This window comes from Canis lupus, chromosome 6 (genome assembly GCF_048164855.1).
Source record: "Canis lupus baileyi chromosome 6, mCanLup2.hap1, whole genome shotgun sequence".
NCBI classification, from domain to species: Eukaryota; Metazoa; Chordata; class Mammalia; order Carnivora; family Canidae; genus Canis; species Canis lupus.
The window spans coordinates 14,917,475-14,941,584 of NC_132843.1; the positions used below are offsets into that span (position 1 = coordinate 14,917,475).

The 24,110-nt window shown below is 35.1% G+C and overlaps 1 protein-coding gene across 14 annotated transcripts in view; it reads right to left on the reverse strand.

The window, feature by feature from the left end:
* Positions 1-24,110, reverse strand: part of ESCO1 (establishment of sister chromatid cohesion N-acetyltransferase 1) — a 73,261-nt gene that overhangs the window by 24,944 nt on the left and 24,207 nt on the right. For 12 of the 14 annotated variants that reach the window (XR_012032381.1, XR_012032383.1, XR_012032382.1 and 9 more), the window contains 6 exons: positions 22,928-23,030; positions 20,344-22,489; positions 15,698-15,812; positions 14,311-14,371; positions 11,694-11,808; positions 8,689-8,820 (listed from right to left, as the gene is read on the reverse strand). Coding sequence is in view for 11 of the 14 variants with exons in the window: in XM_072829001.1 (XP_072685102.1) it covers positions 8,689-8,820; positions 11,694-11,808; positions 14,311-14,371; positions 15,698-15,812; positions 20,344-21,897 (1,977 nt within the window). In the remaining 3 variants the exon portion in view is untranslated. The remainder of the gene's footprint in view (positions 1-8,688; positions 8,821-11,693; positions 11,809-14,310; positions 14,372-15,697; positions 15,813-20,343; positions 22,490-22,927; positions 23,031-24,110) is intronic. The other 2 variants (XM_072829005.1, XM_072829006.1) reach the window with 1 other exon arrangement.

The following is a 24,110-nucleotide window of genomic DNA, read 5'->3' on the forward strand; positions in this document are numbered from 1 at the left end:
CTAGGAGTATGATCTATATGAGGAAAAACCCAAAGTTTATCAGGGGATCCATACTCAAAGAAAGAGTCTCCCCATAGCAATTACATTTAATATAAATTTATATGTTTCAATTTCTAGTAAAATGTTTAATCTATGTAATGACCATACAGAAAACATTGTCCTTTGCCTATCCTATAGCCATTCTCTCCAATTTTTTTTTTTTTTTGCCCCATTTTGTTTGGTATGGCAATCTGTGCATAAATTATGATTAGTCTGTTTCTCAACAGGGCTATTTCTGACATTTTAGGCTAGATGTTCTATCTTCTTTGGAACTGCACTGCAAAAGTTTGGCACCCTTAGCCCCTACACACTAAATGTCAACAATATTCTCCACATATTTCCAGATGTTACCTAATAGAAGGTTATGTAACAAACATCAAATTCCCCTACCTTGATAACCACTGGCATAAACCAATCATCATTATCTTCGTTCTTTTTTTTTTTTTTTTGCCAGATTCTTGCTTTCCTAGCTCCCTTGCATCTAAGGGTGGTTACCAGACCCCGCTGTTCTGGTGAATGAGACAAAAGGAACTTTGTAAGAACTTCCAGAAAAAATGTCTTTCACTGATAAAAGGAAAAAGCCACTTGAAAGACCCTATTTGAAAGAGTACCCACCCCAACTAACATTCTTACTTTAAATTTGACCAAGATATCTGGACTACAGCAGTCTACTTTAATTAAGGACCACTAAAGTGGTCCTTCACAGCTGTGAAGCCAAAAAGTGAGTACCTTGGGAGAGGAGAGCACTGAATGAGAAACAGCACTCATGATGACATGGTTGAACTGCTGGATGGAACAACCCTAAAACTACATACCTCCAGACTTAATACATAGCCTTATGATTTAAGCCATCGTTATCTGGGTATTCGCCTATCTAGGGTCCACGTGAATCACTTTTCTGATTAACTGATCCATTTCTCCCAATTTTGTTAGTTAAAAGAACTTCTACTATAATTACATCAAGGAATAGGATGTAGGAATAATATTTCTCATAAGATACCCTTGGGTCAGACCTAATAGAAAGTCAAACAAGTGGAATTATGAGATTCTTTTCTCTCCTGTCATTCTCAAATACTATAGCATCCTAAATAGCCTTTTTTTAGGATTCACCTAGTTAGTACTTTTCAACATATAATAACTTTCCAGTATGTAAGAAATATTTTATTTGATATAAATCTTATCAAGATTATGTGGGGCTTAAGGCACAAATAAACTGACCTCCTCAATATTGGTCATAATTTTTAAAAACTCATGCCCCAAACTCACTCCTATACTCAAATAAAAATGTTCTCAAAATGCACATCTTTGGGAGTTATATTCCCAGTTAGGATAAAGGAGGTCACAAAATATCATTGTTCCTGTTTTAATAAGAAAATATCCAAGTCCCCTCTCCAGTGTCGGTTTGCAATAAATCTGTATTTAAGCAAAAAAAAAAAAAAAAAAAAAAATTCCGATAAACTAAAAGCCATGTCTTCTTTAAAAGCACTGAAGAGTTGTGGATTGATTTCCAGGGATGAACAAACCCTTCCTAGGTAAGTAGAGACCAGTGGCCATTTTTATCCCTAAAACCCTGACCACGTCTGGGAGCATGAGCAAGAAAGCAAGACTCCCAGAGGCAGAGGACAAGGAGAACAATATCCCGCTGGGATGAGAAAATTCAAAATCTCAATGGCTAAGTGAGTTGGCACGGCTGTCTGAAATATGAAGGAGTTTCAAACAGAAAATTCTCTACCAATTCTCTCACATGGGACACTTGCTGAGTTGAGCTGGAAGAATATAATGATCTGTGTACTACAGAGTTTAGATCCTTAATTTTTGCTGGACAGAGGCACTTGATCCCAACCTTAAAACACTGAAAACCAAAATGGATGGGAAAACAAAGTAAAATTTCATCCCAACTTTTTTTTTTTCCCCAAAGTAAGCTCTATGCCCAAGGTAGTTTTTTTTTTTTTTTTTTTAAGACCAGAGCCTCTCCCTCGGGAGGAGGAACCCCAGCCGCCAGGCCTGCCCGCGGGCCCAAAGTGGGTTTTGAATTCACAACCTTGAGATCAAGAGTCACATGCTTGGTGTGCCTGGCTGGTAAAGCATGCCTGAGGGTAGTGAGTTCAAGCCCCATGTATGAAGTAGAATTTAAAGAGGATCCCTGGGTGGCTCAGGGGTTTAGTGCCTGCCTTCAGCCCAGGGTGATCCTGGAGTCTCGGGATCGAGTCCCGCATCAGGCTCCCTGCATGGAGTCAATTTCTCCCTCTGCCTGTGTCTCTGCCATTCTCTCTCTCTCTCTGTTTCTCTCATGAATAAATAAATAAATAATTTTAATGTTTTAAAAAATTTTATTTAAAAAAAAATGAGAGAGTCACATGCTCTACCACCTGAGCCAGCCAGGTCCCCCAACTCAATTCTTAATTAGATCTAAGAGATAGCCCCTGCCGCCTGACAGAGAATATATAGGTGCCTGGCAGCAGAAAGATTACACTCTTGGGGAAAACGAAAGGTAAGTTTTACTTCAGTCTCTACTATCCTTCCATACACAATGCCAATAGGGACGTTGGGTGGCTCAGCGGCTGAGCATCTGCCTTTGGCTCATGGCACATAATCCCAGGGTCTTGGAATCAAGTCTCGCATAAGGCTCTCCCCAGGGAGCCTGCTTCTCCCTCTGCCTATGTCTCTGAGAGAAGAACAGCGCAACAAAAAGTAAATAAAAACACACTAAGAATGGAATGTAGTTGGAGTGGTTTAGGAACAAAAGAAAGATATATATGAATGGAATATAGCAAGTATGGGAAGAGTGTTAGATAAGTTAGAGAAGCTGGAGTATGTGAGGCCTTGATGCCACACTAAAATACCCTGGATTTTAGTCTGTATGTGGTAAGAATTCACTGGAGAATTTTATTTTATTTTCTGTTTTTTTAAGGATTTTGTTTATTTATTCATGAGAGAGACAGAGGGAGAGGCAGAGACATAAGCAGAGGGAGAAGCAGGCTCCCTGCAGAGACCCCAATGAGGATCGATCCCAGGACCCCCGGATCACCAGGTGCCCCTCACTGGGGAATTTTTTAAAAAGGAAGGAGATCAGTTAGGAAACCATTACTAGGCAAGACATGATGACAGCTGGTATGGAGTAGAAGCGTCTAGTAGACGTGATAGAAGTACGAGGATTTGGAATCTATTTTGAAGGTGAGATTTACTAACAGGTTGAGTATAAGGAATGCAAAAAGAAAACTAAAGGATTATTCTGAAATTTTCTGTTGGAGGAAATGAGTTAGATGGTGGCAACCTTTCCAGAATTGGGAAAGGTGGAGGAAAAACAGATTTAAAGAAGTTTTTGCCACTAGATACTTTATAAGTTCTCCTTCCCCCAGAGTTTGTTAACTTTTAAAAATGTAAAAATTTGGGACCCATGGGTGGCCCAGTGGTTGAGTATCTGCCTTTGGCTCAGGTTGTGATCCCAGGGTCCTAGGATCGATTTCCATCTCAGGCTCCCCACATGGAGCCTGCTTCTCCCTTGGCCTATGTCTCTGCCTCTCTCTTTCTCTGTGTCTCTCATGAATAAATAAATAAAATCTTTAAACAAAAATTAAAAAAAAAATTTTTTTAATAAAAAAAAGTAAAAATTTGATGCATGTTGCATTCATTGTAAAGGCATTTTTCCTCCATCATATGGCCCTCTATCCCAAAGCAAAATTAATTTCTGACTAAGGAATGGAAGTGTTGCTCCCATCCTATATTTATGTATCGTAATATTCTAAATCTTTAAGATACAACAAAGTAGAAAAATTAAAAAACAGGGTCAGAAAAGAGATAAATACTTGAAATATCAAATGTTTTGTAATTTTTATGTAACAATTTCCTACCTGTTTCTAAAGACTATTTCTCAACTTTCAACAAAGGATGCAACAGCCTTACCTTTAAGCAGAATAACTCAAATGAAACTCAGACCATTCTCTGACCTGGCTCTGACTCCCTCCTACAAATACACCTGGCTCCCTACTCCCCAGTGATTCCAGAGTACGGTTCTAAGAGCCAACTCTACTTCACTTCAGATTCCTTTCCCATTCCTAAGATTTTAAAATCTCTATTCTTTCTCTATTACTTCTAACACGCAGTTTCCTTTTCATAATCACCTTCAAAAGGAATAAAGAAAAAGTATGCAGAAGTACATTAACATGTAGTCAAATTTCACATAAAAAGTAATTAAAGATTAAGTAAGAGGTCCTGGATCATGGTTTGTTTCCCTGACTCAGCTTTCTGTAGCAGCACTAATAGAACTCTCTTTGACATACAAATATTCTATAACTACTGCTACTAAAGTAACGTCCTGCAACAGGTGAATGGGACTATGAACACTGGCTATTGTGACTGAGGAAAAGCATTTTTTTTAAATACATATCATTATTTCTCTTATTTTTTATTGAAGTATACTTGATACACAAGGTTACACTACTTTAAGGTATACAACACAGTGATTCAACAAGTCTATACAACTCCATAAATTATGCAGAACTGACAAGCAGAGCTATCATTGGTCACCATACACTATTACAATATCATTGATTATATTCTTTATGCTGTACATTCATCTCCATGAGGAGGAATAGCATTTTTACTTTGATGGTTTAATATTATAATACTGAATAGTGTAGCTCTATAGCCAATCAGGAATCTGTCAAATATTTTTTCAGTTTTTCTTGTCATTAATTTCCCCTTTTTGACCAATGCCATAGTATTCCAACACCACACATACCCCATACATGTACTACTCCTCTCCTTTTATGTCACTAAAATATTACTTTTCAGGGTACCTGGATGGCTCGGTCAGTTAAGCATCTGACTCTTGGTTTTGGCTCAGGTCATGATCTCAGGGTCATGAGACAAAACCTTGCCCTGTGTCAAGCTCCAAGATCAGCATAGAGCCTGCCTAAGATTCGCTCCCTTTTGTCCCTCCCCCTCCCCCTTTGCTCCTCTCCCCACTCTATCTCTCTCTCTCCAAAATAAATGAGATTTTTTAAAAATAAATTAAAAGATTAACACATTATTTCTCTCCCTACATTCCACAAAATGTTATTTTAACATTAAACGTTATTAACTATATCATTCACAATGCTCAAAATTCAACATCTAAAAGAAAAGTAAGAAAAAAGTCCAAATGGCATCAAAATATCACAATCATGATTTGATGGATTTTTCTGGCCTTATCATCTATAAAAATCTCTGATTCGGTAAGGGGGAGAAAATTTACTCATTATTCTCCACAAAGATGTTAAGCTTTCTCATTAGCTATAATGCTATCAGTAATAGATGATCTCCTTGTGTCTGCCTATTAAAAAAAAAAAAATCAAGTCCTCCTCTTCCTCACTCATGAAAACAAACCCTTTTTGATCACTGTAATACCAAAGTAATTATCACTTATAAACTACAAAGCTAATTTATAAATAAATTTAAATAGCTAATATGGACTTACTGCTTTTACAAATCTCTTATTGTTAACTTTTCATTTCTTTCAGGCCTTGGTCCTAACCTTTAAGGCAAGGGCATATCATATACCCTGAGAGTAGAGCCCTTCACAGAGCATTCATTCAATCAGATGTTAATTAATTCAAAGGAGATAAAGAAGGATGGAAGGAAACAACTATTAAGTTAGAAATTTCTCTGCAAAGAACCCAAACATGATTCCTTGGTTACATTTAGAAGTTCAAAATACAGATGAATTTTGGAAAGGCTCCAGGCTTGGCAACATTGCTCAGTGCTCTGGGGGAGTTTTCTTTCTTTCTTTTCACATCTTTAGCAAAGACTACAGTTGATGAAAGGAAACTGAAATGTTTGTGGGTCTAAACCAGAGACTGGCCTCCTCCTGAGGAATTAACAAGTCCCTCCTAAATAGCTTCTAGTAAATTAATAAAATGCATTTCCTCAAATGGCATCAATGAGGCAAAAGGGTACTATGAAGGAATAGAGAACATCATCGTTCTTCCCCCTAGCCCTAAACCAAAGAGATTAAGAAAAGGAAAAAAGTATTTTAGCCAACCAAAAAAATAGGCTCTGTGGGCATCATTTTAATTTCTACAATGACTAAATAATTTAAATACGATTTTAATCTTTGAAAAGGTCTTTTGCCCTTTTTAACTGTCACAGATTATTAGACCTTGTTTAAGGGAAAATTTTTACCCCATGGAAAAGCTATTTATTTTCTTAAAAATGTTTGATTAAGGAGATCCCTGGGTGGCTCAGCGGTTTAGCGCCTCCTTTGGCCCAGGGCGTGATCCTGAGGTCCCGGGATCGAATCCTGCATCAGGCTCCCTGCAGGGAGCCTGCTTCTCCTTCTGCCTGTGTCTCTGCCTCTTTCTCGTTCTGTGTCTCTCATGAATAAACAAATAAAATCTTAAAAAAAAAATGTGTGATTAAAAGTTAAAAAGTAAAACTCACTGGGGTTTAATTTATTATCTTTTTAAATAGTCTTAAGTAGAAAAAACTTTATTGCCAGTCCCCAAGTATTATTCATTTAAAATTAATTAAAGCCAGAACACCAAATGACTCCTTTTGCTTCTCTCCAGGAAACATAATCAGATAAAACTGACATTTTAAAATTAGGTATTTTCGGGATGCTTGGGTGGCTCAGTGGTTGAGCGTCTGCCTTTGGCTCAGGGTGTGATCCCGGATGCCCGGGATTGAGTCCCACATCGAGATCCTTGCATGGAGCCTGCTTCTCCTGCCTCTGCCTATGTCTCTGCCTCTCTGTCTCTCTCATGAATAAATAAAATGTTTTTTAAAAATAAAATAATAAAATTAGATACTTTCTCAAACACTTTAAGAGTGCTTAAACTTCAATTATATCTTTATTTTTAAAAAGACAAAAAAAAGTGCTTAATGCAAAACCACAATACTAGCAGCTCATTAAATGCACAATAATGCAAAGCACCACACTAAGTGCCTAATGTTCAACGTCCCAACCCCAAATCCAGAGCTGTGATCACAGCACAACATCTTTAACATAATCCATATGTTTTTATCAACTTTAGATTATGTACCTACATTTGAAAACAGCAAAAGAATATTGATCTTGATCTTAGCAAAGGATGGCCAACTGCTAAACTCAATTCCTTCTCTTGAGTTTATTTCAAAAATAATGAAATAACCCATAGCTCTGTCCCATCAAGGTGGAGGGGGGCGGATAGGAAAGAGTGGGGCCAGTACAGGAGCCAATCTTCCCTACATTGTTTTATAGCTTTGCAAGAGTCAGGATTTGTTTAGAAAGTGATGACTCCTGTCTAGTTCTATAAACCAGCTTCCCTTGGTACTGTGTAAGAGCAGGGTACATATTTCTTTAATTTCTTTACTGTTACTCTCAGAAATTAAAACTTTCCCTTAAGATAAAGAATAAGCCTTTAAACCTAATACAAAGTGATCACAAGAATCAAGTTATGTAAACTGAAAACTTATTTAAACATCTATTAGACTTATGTATATTAAATGTTATTGCCCCAGAAGTATTCTATAATTTAGCTATCTGATAGAACTATTTTTTTCAAGTTTTAAGGAAATTAACATAGTGAAATTGGAAAAGTACAAATTTCAAACAATAAATCAGTATCTAGATATAGATATTTCATGTCCACACAGCTTATACTGCATTCAGTTAAGTGACAGAAAGGGGTGTGTGTGGAAAAAGAAGATGAAATAAGGAGTATAAAGGATCACCACAGTAGAGAATCAAAAAAGAGAAAACCCTACCTATCTTGGGCAGAAATAACTGGATAAATGAAACAATGAATATGAACCTTTCAACCACAGATAAGGAGACAAATTTAACCAAAGCCAATGAAGATCTTTGAACAATCCAACAACTGTTGCTTATGTAAAAGCCTATATGAAATGAATTGGTGATCTCAGTTCAGATATCCTGGAGGTCTTATTAATGTGAGTGTACAGTACTGAAGGTAACATGTATAGAATAAAAGTAGATTCCATTTCAGATATGGGTAAACAGCAATTACATTAAATTACTATTTTCACAAGATATCTGAAATGGCTCAAAATAATTCAAAATTTTGCCATTTCCAGAAATAACTATTAAATAATATCCATTATGGCTCAAATGCACATACATTAAAAAATATATACCAAAACATATTTACTTTGTGGGATTTTTTTTAAGTATACAGCAAATTCTGAGATCTTAACCTTCAAGAATTTTTCTTTTTTAATTTCATAAAGAAAAGCTCCCATGATAGCAAAGAGAAGGTAAAGAAAAATTCCCAATTTGGTAAAATATATATCACTACCAGTTTTCAGAAAAAAAGTTGTGCTAAGCTATTATGAATATTAAACAGGCTTATCAACAGTAATTATTAAAGAAAAAATTTTAAATACTAAGTTAAATAGTATTACTTGTTAGAAGAGATGAAGTACAATAAATGCTTTAAATATATAAATTAAATTTAAAAATCCCACAACATAAACCAGGCAGAGTAAAGTTAGCTGGTTTTATGTTTGGCTTTGTTTTAAAATAAGCCAGTATACATACAAGGGCTTTATATATATTATCACTTCCTAAAAACAAAAATTTTTCAACGATTTAAATTTGGCAATTCATTCCTTTAAGATCCTGACTTAATTATCTGATACTACATTTTAGAAGTCATGAATTCCACTTACCACATATTTTACAGCACTTATAAACTGGTTGTGGAAGAGCAGATGCTGTGTTTCATCTTCTGGATTTGAAGCTGTGTAAAGCATGCCACAAACATTACAGGAAACTGCTCCAAATCTTTTCTGTCCTGCATCCTATTTACAAAAAACAAACAGAAGTGTTTTTTTCCCTCCCAAAGGAATAATTCCAGAACATCAGCCTCTAAAGCTAAAATGGGAACATAAAGTGAGAAATGTTTAATGTATAACAAAAAATATTCAGTGTTGATCAAAAAGATATTAATCTGTGAAATCTGTGTATCATTTTATTAAGAACCGTTTCCATTTTAGTAATGTGATCACTCACTCCACAGCATTTAATAATTGAAAAGAACTAAGAAATACCTTTTAACACTACAATCTTAGTCCTAAAGCTCCAAACAGGAAATATTCTATAAATGAGAATGAAGATACATTTTATATCTGCAATAATTAAACTGCTAAAGCTAAAAGGAAACAGCTTTTCACAGACTCATTCTTTTTTAATGTCTTAAAGTATGTTCTTTTCAGCGGTTTTGCTCTACTTTATAGATATCAAAAAGAATATTTTGATGTCACCAGAAACTCCTAAGATAATAATTTTTTCTATTCTCTTCATATTAAATAAGTACAAAGTACAATCATCTATTCTCCAGTAATTCATACTTGTACCATGTAGAATAGTAACTGTTTACAAAACATTTTCTATTCTTGTCCTTATTCAACAAGAAATTTTCAGCAATATGATCTATGTTTCAGAATAATAAACTCAGTGGGTTAAGTAGCCGACTCTTGATTTCAGCTCAGGTTATGATTTCTGGGTGAGACAGAGCCCCATGTTGGATTCCCTCCTGCGTGTGGAGCCTATCTAAGATTCCCTTCCTCCCTCTTCCTATGCCCTTTCAATAGCACATTTTTTCTCTAAAAAAAATAATAATAATATAAATTTTAAAAAGAATAAACGAATAATCCCCTTTACTCTTTCTACTCTAAAACTGTGCAATTTGAAGAGATTTTTATTTATTTGAGAGAGAGCACACACAAGCACAAGTAGCAGGGAGGGGCAGAGAGGGATGGAGAAAGTCTCCCACCAAACAGGGAGTCTGATGTGGGGCTCAATCCCAGGACCCTAAAATAATGACCTGAGCTGACAGCAGCCACTTAACTGACAGGGCCATGCAGGTGCCCCTGAAACTGTGCAATTTGAATTACTCAAAAAAAATAAAATAAAATAAAATCTAAGACAATGGCATCTCTAGTGTCTCAGAACCAGGATCAAGTAGCAAAGAGAAATCAAATGGTAAATAGAAGATTGTATATAGAACTTAAGGAAGTTCATTCTAAATGATTCAAACTATTAACAAATTGTTACATGAACTTTATTTCAGGCAGTTAAATTTTTTTTTGTAATTGTGATATGACATATATAACAATATTTACCATCTTAACGATTTTTAAGTGTACAGTTCAGTGTTTAGTATATTCACACTGCTGTGCCACCACTCTTCAAAATTCTTTTCATTTGAAAAACTGAAACTCTATACCCACAAACTAAACAATAGGTTCCCAATCCACTTTCCTGCTCCTAGAAACCACCATTCTACTTTCTTTCTCTGAATTTGACTACTTTAGGCACCTCATAGAAGTGAAATCATGCAGTATTTGTCTTTCTGTGACTGACTTATTCCACCTAGCTGAATGTCCTTAAGATTAAACCATATTGTGGCATATATCAGAATACCTTCTTTTTTAAGGCTGAATAATATTCCATCGTATGTATATATCACATTTTGTTTATTCATTCATCCCTGATGGATACTTTGGTTGCTTTTACCTTTTGGCTATTATGAAGAATGAAAAGTAGTGTAATCATGGTAATGAATAAACATCTCTTCCTCAGTTTCCCAACTGGTAAATGGGAAATAATAATAGTACCTACCTCATACTTTAAAAACTAAGGCTTAATTAAGTTAATATGAGTGAAGTACATAGAACAATGTACTCAAAAAGTATTAGCTGCTATTATGATCATTATCATCAACTCTTCACCAGAACTGAATAGAAATTTGATCCCCAAATGTAATTTTAAATTTTCTAGTAGCCATGTTAAAGCATGTTAAAGCACAAACATATGAAATTAATTTTAATATTTTATTCAACAAAACATCCCAAATGTTATCATTTCAACATGTACTAAATAGAAAAAAAAATTATTCATGAAATACCTTACATTCTCTTTTTTGTGCTAGTCCTTACATGTAGTAAATACACTTAGACTAATAGTGTATAACAGTTCTGATGAGGTCATTTAAAATACTAAATGGCCACATGTGGCTACCATGTTGGACAGTACAGCTCTAGATTCTACTAGTCTAATTCTGCTTCACTTTCATATTGATTTAACAACAGAAACACAAGACGCCTGGGTGGCTCAGCAGTGTCTGCCTTCTGCCCAGGACATGATCCTGGAGTCCCAGGATCAAGTCCCGCATCGGGCTCCCTGCATGAAGCCTGCCTCTATGTCTCTCATGAGTAAGTAAATAAAATCTTTTTAAAAACAAAACAAAAAGCCCCAGAAACATTAAATCTGATGAAACTTTTCCTGATTAATTTTTCTCAAATATTTCCAGACAACTCTTACAAAATTATTCCCCTATATTAAAGGTAGAATGAGTAATGTACTCCAGAAAACTCCTACTGATAATGCTGATTGGAATTACATTAAATTTTCCTATGTAAAATAAAGTACCCATCTGTTACAAACAAAACTGAAAGTATGGAAATTTGAGTTTTTATTTGTGATAGGAAAGACTCCCTATTGAGGAGCCAGAGGGCTATTTGTAATGATAACAGAAGTATTTCCATAATGATTTATGGTGAAAAAAAGGCTCTTTGAAAAAAAAAAAAAGGTTGAACTTATTTTTTAACGATATGCATAAATAAGATGATTATAATAATCCTTCACCAAAAAAGTCAAGTTGGATACTTACTATGATCAACTGTTTTTCATCAACTTTCTCTGCTTCTTTTAGTTTCAAAACCTTTGGAATTGTTATCTCCAAATGGGAATTACACTTAGGCCACGAATGATTTGGTGGTGTCTCCCTTAAAAAAGCAAAACAAAACAAAACACCGCACTGTCATAGAACTGTACCACTTCAAAGTACTAAAGTGGGGAAAAAAAGAAAACTTTTTCTATACAACACATTTCACTCCAAGAGGGGAAAAATAACCTTTTAAAAATAAAAGGGAGAAAACCTAAGAAAATTATTTTCAACAAAATAAACAAAAAATTGGGGGATCCCTAGGTGGCTCAGCGGTTTAGCACCTGCCTTTGGCCCAGGGCGCGATCCTGGAGTCCCGGGATCAAGTCCCACATCAGGCTCCAGGCACGAAGCCTGCTTCTCCCTCCTCCTGTGTCCCTGCCTCTCTCTCTCTCTCTCTCTCTCATAAATAAATAAATAAATCTTAAAAAAAAAATGCTATACCTACTATAGTTTGAGTAAGTTTTAAATTTTTTGGATAGTTTTAGCCATCTGACTCACTACAGTTTGTCCTAAATATTGTTTTTGCGGGGGCGCCTGGGTGGCTTAGTGGCTGAGCGTCTGCTTTGAGCTCCGGTCATGATCCTGGGGTCCTGAGATCTAGTCTAGTATCAGGCTCCCCACAGGGCCTGCTTCTCCCTCTGCTTATGTCTCTGCCTCTCTGTGTCTCTCATGAATAAATAAAATTCTTTAAAAAAAAAATAGGGTTTTCAGTAATCTGTAAAGCAAAATAAGTCAGATTTAATTTTATTCTGACATTAAAGACAGAATGGAATGCTTTTGAAACACTTAAAACAGGGCAGCACCAGTGGCACAGCGGTTTACTGCTGCCTGCAGCCCGGGGTGTGATCCTGGAGACCCGGGATCAAGTCCCGCGTCAGGCTCCCTGCATGGAGCCTGCTTCTGCCTCTGCCTGTGTCTCTGTGTCTCTGCCTCTCTCTCTCTCTCTCTCTAAATAAATAAATTAATTAATTAATTAAAAATCTTTAAAAAAATAAAACACTTTTACATGTTGATAACACCCAGTACTTCAAGGAGTTTGCAGAAAGATGCATTCTCAAACCACTGTTGCTGGAAATATAAAATGACACACATTGGAGGAAAGTATGGCAATGCAGGCTAAGTTATACAGCTATAAATTTATCCTAAATATAGTAAATACAAATAGACAAAGATAACATATTTATTATAGAACTTTTTTTTGGACAGAAACTAACGAGAAACAACCAAAATGTCTAGAGAGTGGAGAACTGTTAAACAATGGATGGGACACCTGGGTGGCTAAGTGGTTGAGTGTCTGCCTTTGGCTCAGGGCCTGGTCCCAGGATCCAGGATCAAGTCCCTCACTGGGTTCCTTGCATGGAGCCTGCTTCTCCCTCTGCCTATGTCTCTGCCTCTCTCTTTCTGTGTCTCTCATGAATAAATAAGATCTTTAAAAAATAAATAAAAATAAAAAATAAACAATGGACTATTCACAAAATGAAACTTAATACAGATTAAAAAGATGAAATAGTTAAGGTAGAAAAGATGCCCATAGTGACATAAGTACAACAAAACTAACCAAAAAAACAAAACAACAACAACAACAAAAAACCCAAAGCCAAAAAACACAGGTACAGGCACAAAAAAGTAAAATGAGCTGCTGGACAGCCCCGGGTGGCTCAGCGGTTTGGTGCCGCCTTTAGCCCAGGGTGTGATCCTGGGAACCCAGGACCCAGTCCCACGTCGGGCTTCCTGCATGGAGCCTGTTTCTCCCTTTACCTGTGTCTCTCCCTCTCTCTCTCTCTCTGTCTCTCACGAATAAATAAATAAAATCTTTTAAAAAAAAAAAAGTAAAATGAAAACAGAACTTGTAAATATCATGTTCTTTCTACATGAAAAACTGAGGATTACTATTTTTAGGGAAAAATACCCCAAACTTGAAAGGTTTAAGTATAAAATCCTTAAGTTCTTTTAAAAATAAGACAAAAGGTCCAATATGGAGTTGTTTATGCTAAGCCCCACATTACCAAACTGAGGCTTAGTTTTAGTTCTTCCAGAAATGGAACCTTAAACCAGTCAGTCAGGAATCATCTAATTAGCACTAGAGTTAGGTAATTTAACTGAAAAGACCTCTGCCATCTCTTCTAAAAGAAAGTAACTTTGCAATAATCAACCCACTTTTTTGCCAGTTATAACTTCCTCATTCCCATTCCTTTTTGCTTATAATAAAGTCTTTAATGTTACAAGGATCCTTAGGTGGCTCAGCAGTTTAGGGTCTGCCTTTGGCCCAGGGTGTGATCTTGGACTCCTGGGATCGAGTCCCACGTCGGGCTCCCTGTGTGGAGCCTGCTTCTCCCTCTGCCTGTGTCTCTGCCCCTCTCTCTCCGTGTGTCTGATGAATAAATAAATAAAATCTTAAAAAAAAAAAAGTATTTCATGTTATAGTTCTTTGGAGCTCCTGATCTGTGAAACTGGATACTATCCAATTTGAATTGATTTCTGTTCAAATAAAAATTGTAAAAGCCTCAGTTGATCTTTTAACAGTTCTCATATTTACTCTTGCATTAAATTAATGTCTTACCTGTTATCACTGGTCTTAGATGCTTGATTACTGAGTATAGTATGCTGTTTGGGAGCTGAACCTGTAATTAAGAAAATGAGTTACACATTAAGCTTTGTACTACTTTTCAATCTCTAATAGTTAAAAATCATTACCAAAAAAAAAAAAAAAAAGGAGAACAATGCTCTACATGTTTTATTTTTAACAAAAACCATTTGATACAACTAAAGCCCCTTTCTAGAAATTATTCTTCAGAGAAGTGGGAGAAAATGCTCTACTGAGCCACAAAGGGATCCAATGGTAGACTAAGTTTGCTTCTAGTTTTACCAATCACTAGTTCTGAACAGTAAAGGAAACTGTGTAAATCCCTATATAATTATACAATCCCTAAATGGAAATAAATGGGAGCATTTCTTTGTTTTAAAAAAAATTGTAGTCTCACAAGAAACAGTGTTGGTGAGGATGTGGAGGAAAAGGAACCCTCTTGCAGTACTGGTGGGAATGCAAATTGGTACAGCTACTGTGGGAAATAGTATGGAGGTTCCTCAAAAAATTAAAAATAGAATTACTGTATGATCCACCAATTCCACTGCTGGGTATTTACCCAAAGAATATAAAAACAGTAATTCAAAAAGATATATGTACCCCAAAGTTTATTGCAGCATTATTTAAAATAGTCAAATTATGGAAGCAATCCAAGTGTCCATTGGTAGATGAATGGATAAAAAAGACGTGTGACATATACATATACATACGATGGAATATTACTTAGCCATAAAAATGAATCTTGCCAGTTGCAACATGGATGGATCCAGAGGGTGTAATGATAAGTGAAATAAGTCAGCCAGAGAAAGATAATACCATGGTACTTTACTCATATGTAGGAATTTAAGAAACAGAACAAAGAAAAAGGGACCCCCTGGGTGGCTCAGCAGTTGAGCTTCTGCCTTCGGGCTCAGGTCATGATCCCGGGGTCCAGGGATGGAGTCCTACATAGGACTCCCTGAGGGGAGCCTGCTTCTCCCTCTTCCTGTGTCTCTGCCTCTCTCTCTGTTTCTGTCATGAATAAATATTTTTAAAAAGAAACAATGGATTTTCTAAAGGAAAAGTAGTTGTCCAAAGTTAGTTGACATTTGGCTAATGTGCTTTGTTTCTATTTTGGACCTAATCTTATTGGTCATCCAGGCCATTTTTGTTGTTGTTGTACTTAAGTAATTTAAACAAGAAAGAGAAGTAATTCTATCCTACAAATAATGATAGTAAAGGAAGGAAAAATAAAAAAAGAATGGTGATAATCAAAACATTTGAAAAACATACCCAAGAGTTCTTCAGTCAGTATCGTTTCCTATTATACTGACAAAAAGATCTCTAACACTGAGAAACCCAAATAATATTTTCAAAGTGTTACCTGGAAATTTATTCTCTCCTGTATCAATTTTTGCTTGACCGAGCAAAGCTGAAACAGTAGAGATATTTCCCACTGGACTGCTTTCAAGCTTGGATTCCAAACAAAGACTGAAATCCTGAATATATAAAATCCAAAATGTTAATATTTGCCTTCATATCAACCTTTGAAACTCATCCTAACACACTTTCAGTGAATTTAAGCATACCAAGAAAATTTAAGATAATACTTTCTAGTTGGAGTAATTCAAACTCATATGCCTTAAAAGTCTCTTGATTTCCCCACAGCTACCCTCCTTCAGCATCGGTTCCCATTATTTCCCTTCATGCCATCTTGTAAATCTCATAGACATATTCTGTATCTGCCTAGCTCTACAATTTTTCTGTTTCATCTATGTAAATCTGCACTGTCCAATACAGCAGCCACACCTCATATGACTATAGAGCACTTAAAATGTCATATGACTCATTTGAGATTATTTTGTAACTGTCAATCATTCACCAGATTTTTAAGACTTACTACAAAAAAAAAGTAAAATGGGTCAATTTTTAAAATTAATTACATGCTGAAATGATAGTATTTTTATATGACAGTTAAAAATATATATTAGTTTTACCAGTGTGTTCTTTTAAGCTGGCTACCAGAAAATCTTAAGTAATATATGCAGTTCTTATTACATTTCTACTGGATAGTGCCAACCTAGAACCTTTCCCCTGCATCAACTAAACTCATTATTTAAATATTAACCTCTTCCACGAAGCCTTCTACAAGTTTCTCCATGCCTTTTTTCCAATTTGTGAATAATTCTCCATCTATTTCACCTCTACCTCTTTCATGTCCTTATCACTATTATCAATTATTTTTTATTCATCTTCTGTAACTCTTAAGAGCAAAGATCATATTATATTTATCTTTGTATTTACCAAATCCCCTAAATCAAAACACTGTCAAAGCTGATACTCAATAACTACCAAAAGAAAATACTCCAAACTCTATCAACGTTGGCTCTATCTGTATTGTGATTATTACACCCAACACATAACATTATTTTTGAGTATTTTTGGAAAAGTGAACAATTTTTGTCATTGAAAAAGCAGAATAATTAAAAACAAGAACCATGACAAATTACTAACTAATCTCCATTAAATAGGGAGGAATTTAGTAAGTTTCCAACTTAAAAAAACAAATCATAAAATAATTAGGCTTTAAAATTCATGAAGTTCAAATAATTTAAAGAAGCCTACCAAATGCTTATAGCCTTATCAACCATGATCATTTCTCTGTACTGCCGAAACTGACATAAAAATTACAGGCAGCCATAGGAAAAGATTTCATGATGTAAGGTTTATTTTTATATTTTCCTTCCTCCCCAAGTATAACCCTGTTAAAACACTGAAGCCAATCTCAGTTTAAATCCTAGCTCTACCACTTATATGTCACTCAGATAAATTACTTTAATTTCTAAGCCTCAATCTCTTCACCTGTAATATGTAGGTAATAACAGAAACTACAGTGCAGACTGTGGGGACAATTTCTATGAAGCTCTCCTCTAACAAAGAGGCTGTGTTCACCAAAGGCCTATTATGTCATTAGCCAAAAGCTATTATGATGATTGAACTAAGCTACCTCAATTCTTAGTGCTTATAACATGAAGAGAAATCTCTTAAGTGACTGTTACAATGTCAATTCCTTGAAGACAGGAAACATTTCCTCTTCTGTAGCCCTAGCAACAATGTCTTGGACACAGCAGGCACAACTGTGTCTTGAATTGGCATGGTTACCATATTCTCTGATCATTCCGTGGAAGTGATCACATTAAAAGTATTGGTGAAAAGAATAGAATCAACCTAAAAGGGCTTTAGAAGAGGAAAACATAAACTGTGGTATACTCATGTAGAGCTATTAAGATACCCACATATTATTATCAAATGTTGACTGCACAAAACCAAGTAGCAAAAAACTATACACATACACATATACACCAACTATGTTAGCATTTAACTTTTAAACACTTAAGACATTATAACATTAAACATACATATAAGACAAATTTAAAATACAAACAGTGCTAAGTATTCTTTGTGGATATATACACACATACACAGTGAGATCATAAAAATAAAGAAAAGATGCCCACCAACTTCACAAACATGTTTAACTCTGGGAAGAAAGGTGAATAGAAAGATGAGACATAGCCTTTTCCTTTACCTGTAACGTACTTTTCTTATTTCAAAAGACCTGAATTCAATAAAATGTTAGTTTTTGTCAAATTGGGGTGGTAGACACAGTGTAATGTTAGTTTCTGTAGTATTCTGAATGTTTGAAATATTCAAGAATTTACAAACATAAATAAAATTTTTAGCAAAAGTTTCATAGGATGGTTTCTCACAATATACCTCAAGAGAGAGGGACTACACAAATCCAAAGCACATTACAGTAAAAGCAATATTAGAGGTCGAAATAATGTGATCTAATTAAGCAAGCATCTCTATTCTAGTAGAGTAGTCCAGAGTTACAATTCTTATTCTTCAATATAATTCTCCACAAACTGAGGTTTCTTTTTATTTTTTTTATTTTAGCAATGTTACATTAATTTCAGCTGTACAACATAGTGATTCAACATCTCCCTATACATTATGTTATGCTCACAAGGATAGCTACCATCTGTCATCATACAATGCTACTACAATATCACTAACTATATTCCCTATGCTATGCCTTTTTTTTCCCCATGACTTATTTCACAAACTGAGTTTTGACAGGCATTTATGCAGCAAGGAGTACAAGATAAACTCTGCAGCTAACACCTGGAGTATAGCTATCAATCTGCTGACAAAACATACCCTGAATAGAAAGCCACTCCATCTCTGATGGAAGGAACACTTGTTATTCACACTACCACTCACTACTTCTAATTACTATCACTATTTGAATAATTATCTTCTAATTGATGCTTTCATTTCCATTTGTTCAGAAAATAAAATCTAAGAGTACCATATGGTATCTGTTCCCTTTAATTTGATTTGTACTCCACTGGAAGAGACAATGATCTATTTTCATGGCTTCTGGCATAAAGCCCAGACTCCTCACTCATTCAAATTTGCTCCTAGAACAAAATATCTCTAAAGAGAACTTTAAATCATTACCAAAACTTTAAGATGACCTGACTTTTTCTCTTCTCACAATGATTTTTTTCTCAAATGCTCTCATGTTCAAAGTATGTAACTATAGAAAAAATACTGACCTGAGAATCAGAATACTTGAAAATTCAATGCTATTTGTGCTCCCAAACATGTGACCTACATCACATTCCTCTAATGCACTCGGTTTTCTCATTACAAAACAACTGAAACAAATTAGTGAAGTCTTTCAAATCTGTATTATAGAGCTTCATGTTCTATGCAAAAAAAATTTTTGCTTATGGGTTTATATACTGGAATTTTGCCTATGATTTAACTTGAAAAGAATTGGCACAGGTGCTTTTAGTTTCCAACTACTTCCTCATATAATCATTAAAGTTTCTTCTAGCTATTAGATTCCATTTACTTTTAGATATTGTTTTTCAATTTACTTTCCCATTTTAAAAATTATTGGCCACTACAATCTTATTTAAACTAAAACTGAATTATTTACATCTTTCAGCCATTTTATTTACCCAACTATTCAAAATGGTTACACAAGTCAAACTTTTAAGTTTTAAGTTAAGTTTAAGCATTCCTGCTAAATAGAAATGTTTAATTTTTAAATTTTATCAGGTGGAAAAAAGTGGGTTGATTTGTGCCAAGGTGAAATTAATTTTAACAATTTGGTCAGAATAAGGCCCAACTTTAATTCCTTTATTTTAGTCACTATGAAACATAGTTTCTATGGTTACAATTAAAAGAAAAAGCAAATCAGTGTGTTAAAGAAAAGTTTAGGGGTAAATGAATGGGCAAAATGAGTGAAAGGGGTGAGAGATACAGGGTTTCCCAGTCATGGAATGAGTAAGTTATGGGAGGGATGCCTGGGTGGTTCAGCGGTTTTAGCGCCACTCTTCGGCCCAGGGTGTGATCCTGGGGTCCCGGGATCGAGTCTCACGTTGGGCTCCCTGAGTGGAGCCTGCTTCTCCCTCTGCCTATGTCTCTACCTTTCTCTGTCTCTGTGTGTCTCTCATGAATAAATAAAATCTTTAAAAAAAAAAAAAAAAGAAGTGATGGGAATAAAAGGAAGACCATAGAGAATATAGTCAATGGTATTATAATAGCATTATATGGTAATAGATGATAGCTATACTTGTGGTGAGCAAAGCATAACATATAGAGATGCTGTACACCAGAAACTAATATAACACTGTGTGTCAATTATACTCAAAAAAAAATTTTTAAAGAAAAAGAAAAGCTAGAATTCAACAGGTTTACAGTTCACATTAAAAAAAAAACAAAAGGTAAAAATAAGAAATTGGAAGCATTTATATAAAATGCCAGACATCTAAAGGAATCAGTAAGTTCTATCACTCACTACAAGACTGAATACAACACTAACAATTGAATAGGCTACCTTAACAAATGACTGTTTTTTATGACTTGATTTTTACGCTAAAATATGCTGTAAAAATTTATTTAATAGAAAGTATTCATGTACCTCTATTGCACATAATGAAAATAAATTACCTTATCTGGTGTTGATTCAAAAGACTCTTTCATCTGGTTATCCAATGGTGGGTCAGGAGGTGGTTTTATCTGATTATCCAAATGGCAATTTTCAGGAGCACTTTTTGTGGTTTTATTAACTTCAACTGTAACATCATTAGTTTTAACTTCTTCAGAATTAATTTCTTTCATTTCTTCCTGCTGGCAAGCTATATTTTTATCATTATGTGGTTTTGTTCCTAAAAATGTACTTTGAGTGGCTGGATGATGCATTTCTAAGGCTGGTAGTGAAAAACTGGTTCGTATTAAGCCCAATTTAGGGGAAACTTGAGAGTCCAACTTATTTTGCTGCACAGAGTTAAACTTTGAGAGTTTAATTTTAGTCCAGTTGGAGTTCTTTTTAGTTGAGCTGTTTATTCCATTTAGTATACATTTCACAGGCTTTGTTTTCCTACTGGGGAAGAAACGATTACAATGAACATCCTGATTTGTTTCCTTCTGATGAAGTATTTGTCTTTCATTATCAGTCTCTTCCAATTTTATTTCTGTAGGCTTCTCTTCCTTTACACTTTCCATTTGTGAAGATTCCTTTTTTACCTCTACAGTATCTGACTCAATCTCACCAGCAATTTCTTCACAAAGCTGAAGAATGCTACCTCGTTTGCTCCTTCCCGCTTGCTCCAGCTCATTATCTACACTTTGTTCAGGCACTGATGGCTGTGGACTTTTTTGGGATTTTGCACTAGTATTTACTTGCGTATGAACTGATTTCTTTACCTCATTCTTTTTAGAGACCGCTGAAGTAATCATTTTTGAACTTTTTATCTCAGAAGTTACAGGCACAGATTTTGTTTCCTCTTTCTTAACATTCTTCTGAAGATACTTTTCAGATCCTTTTATACACTGAGAACTACAAGTATAAGCTGTTTGATGCTCTACTTTGCGTTTTTTTCCCTTGGGGGAATTTATTACTTCATTAGTTACTAGATGTTCATCCTCTTTAGAATCAGACTTTATTTCTGGTACTTTTCTTTTCACATGTTTTTGACTTGTTTTAACTTTATTAGATTTACTTTGAGAATTGTTACAGTGCTCTTTTCTTGGTGGCAAAGTCTGTTTAACTGCTTGAACTTGACCTTGAATTTCTCTATTGCGCAGAGACCTTGTTGAAACTTCTGTTAACTGTTGTAGTCTTTGTGATCTCCGATTAAGTTGTTCATTTGATTTAGAAGTTCCATGCACTGAATTTTTCTGAGGTAATTTCTTCTTTTTTTTTGTAGATTCTTGTTGTGAATGTCCCTTCACAGTCACCATATTTTTACTACTGGATTTACTAGCTTTTTTATCACTGGATGCAGCTTTTGCTGACCTTGTACTCATGCATGTTCCTAATTCAGGCTGATTTATTTTACTTTCACTAGAAGATTTAACCAGTGATTTTACAGTTTCCTTTGGACCTGATTTTTTTGCCAGATTTGATTGAGAACCTTGAATTTGTGTCTCTAAATTCTTATCTTCACTTTTTTTAATAACACTGGAGGAATTTTCTTTTGATTTCTCCTGAATGGACATCATTCCTGAGTAAAGTCCTCCTTTTCTGAGTAGCTTTTGAGAGGATTTTCGTGTCCTGGTAGGTGTGAATGCTGAATGTCTAGTATTATTATTATTGAGGAGGTCTTAAAAATCAACTTTGAGACTGATGTACATTTTCAACAAAAATACTAGTTTGCTTCAAGTAAGGTTTCGGTCATCCCTAGGACATGAGAAAAGCTGGTATGAAGCCTGAAAGATACTTGCTTTACTTCTGGACAAGGCAATAGAAATTTGAGGAAAATTTAATTCTAATTTGATATTTCTAAAGCTTTTTATGAAAAAAAAACTTAATTCAGGTTCGATCTGTTTTGTTAATTTTTCAATTAATGATGGTTTTCAGGCCTAGCCCTATTACTGGAGGAGTTATTTATCACTGACCTGTTTTGACAAAGATTTTGAAAACTTTTTTCTTCTGAAGTCTACAGTTACTGGACTTCGATTCATTTGAAACATGTCTTACAGCTAACAGGTTTCTTTCCTTGTTTGCTGAGACTGTTAGTTTAAAGTTCTTATCTAACCTCTTTCGTTTAATAAAATACTCTATTAATAGAGATTTCCTTTTGTGCTGCCATTTCTGAAAAATTAAAAAAAATTAAAATTAAATTTTGTACAATCCAAGAAATATGGCGATGCAATACTATATAAAAATAATCTTATTTATATAAACCCGACCTCTCCTTTTTATTTAGTCTGTATATTTAAGGCTAACAGAATAGAGTATCCCAATTACATCCTTATGAACAATCAATAACTTATTTTATATAAGCATAGAATAGTTGAGGGGTGCCTGGGTGGCTCAGTAAGTTAAGCATCTAGCTTCAGCTTGGGCCATGATCCCAGCCTCCTGGGATCTAGCCCCACGTTGGGCTCCCTGCCAAGCAGGGAGCTTGCTTCTCCCTCTCCTCCCCATTTGTGTTTTTTCCGTCTCTCTCTCTCTCAAATAAATAAATCTTTAAATTAAAAAAAAAGCATAAAATAGCCAAAAATCAGTTTATTCCTTGATGTTACTTACAATTCTTTTCCCACAAGACAGAATTGATCTTTCAGCCACCATAACTCATGAAAATTTGGCAAAATCATTCCTTAAAGTATCCTCTTAACACATTACACAGCACCTAAAAAAATAAAAAGGTTTTTAAAAATGTTTAAAAGGCACAAAGATGCAAATGACTCATTCACCACTCATTAAACACAACACTCCACAATTTTACGCTGTCCCATCATTAGTCCTCAGGATTTACTATATACATACGTTTAATTTTAGTATTTCTAACCTGAAGTAAACTATCCATTTTATGTCATAGAAAAAAATTTTTTAAATACAAAATACAATTCATAATACATACACATAATGGTTAAACTGGTAAAGTAAAATCCTATTTTGAGGAAAAAAGTACACATAACTACTTGTACAGAGGAAAACACTGATACACAGTTTAAAGGGCAGATTTAAGCACACACGTTTACTCTCACGTAAAACCTACTTTAAAAAAGCAATAGATTAAAACAAGATAAAACCATAAACTTGAAGGATTAAAAAAAAAAGAGTAAATGGTAAAAATAAAAAATATGGAAGCTACATAACCTCTAGACTCAAGAAAGCTTGAATCCTAAACTGGAAATGGAGAACCACAGAATCCCCCAAACTCAGGAACTACCAGTTCTAGGCTCCACAGGACATGAGAATGAAAACAGGACTCAAAAAAACAGAAAGATTCCAAAACTGCCATTCCAATTACAAGCACCCAGAAGACTGCCCCTGCAACTCCAAAGACCCTAGTATAAATCTCTGGAGAGAGTATAACAAAAGTGCTTTAGTCTAGGGGCTCAAGACTGACAGGTAAGGGAAGCAGTATCATGCTGACAAGAGGGGATAAGTAAGAATACACATACTGATTGCTGAAACCCACTCCCTCCATCTGAAGTTCTCTTTGCCTACTCAAGAAACTTCTAGAGGAAGCAGTCAACCCTGTATCTTCCTGGAAGGAAACTAGAAGAGCGTTTTTTAATGAATTTGACAGGCCTAAAGGTAAAAGATCTAAAAACATACTGATAGACCCCATAGTAAGTAAGCGTGTGCATGCACCTGTGGGTGCCTGTGCTCGTGCACACACACTCACACACCCTATAGTCAAGAAACCACCAGCCCATCTACCATCCAAACACACAAAACTCCCAAATTAGTTTTTAGTGTC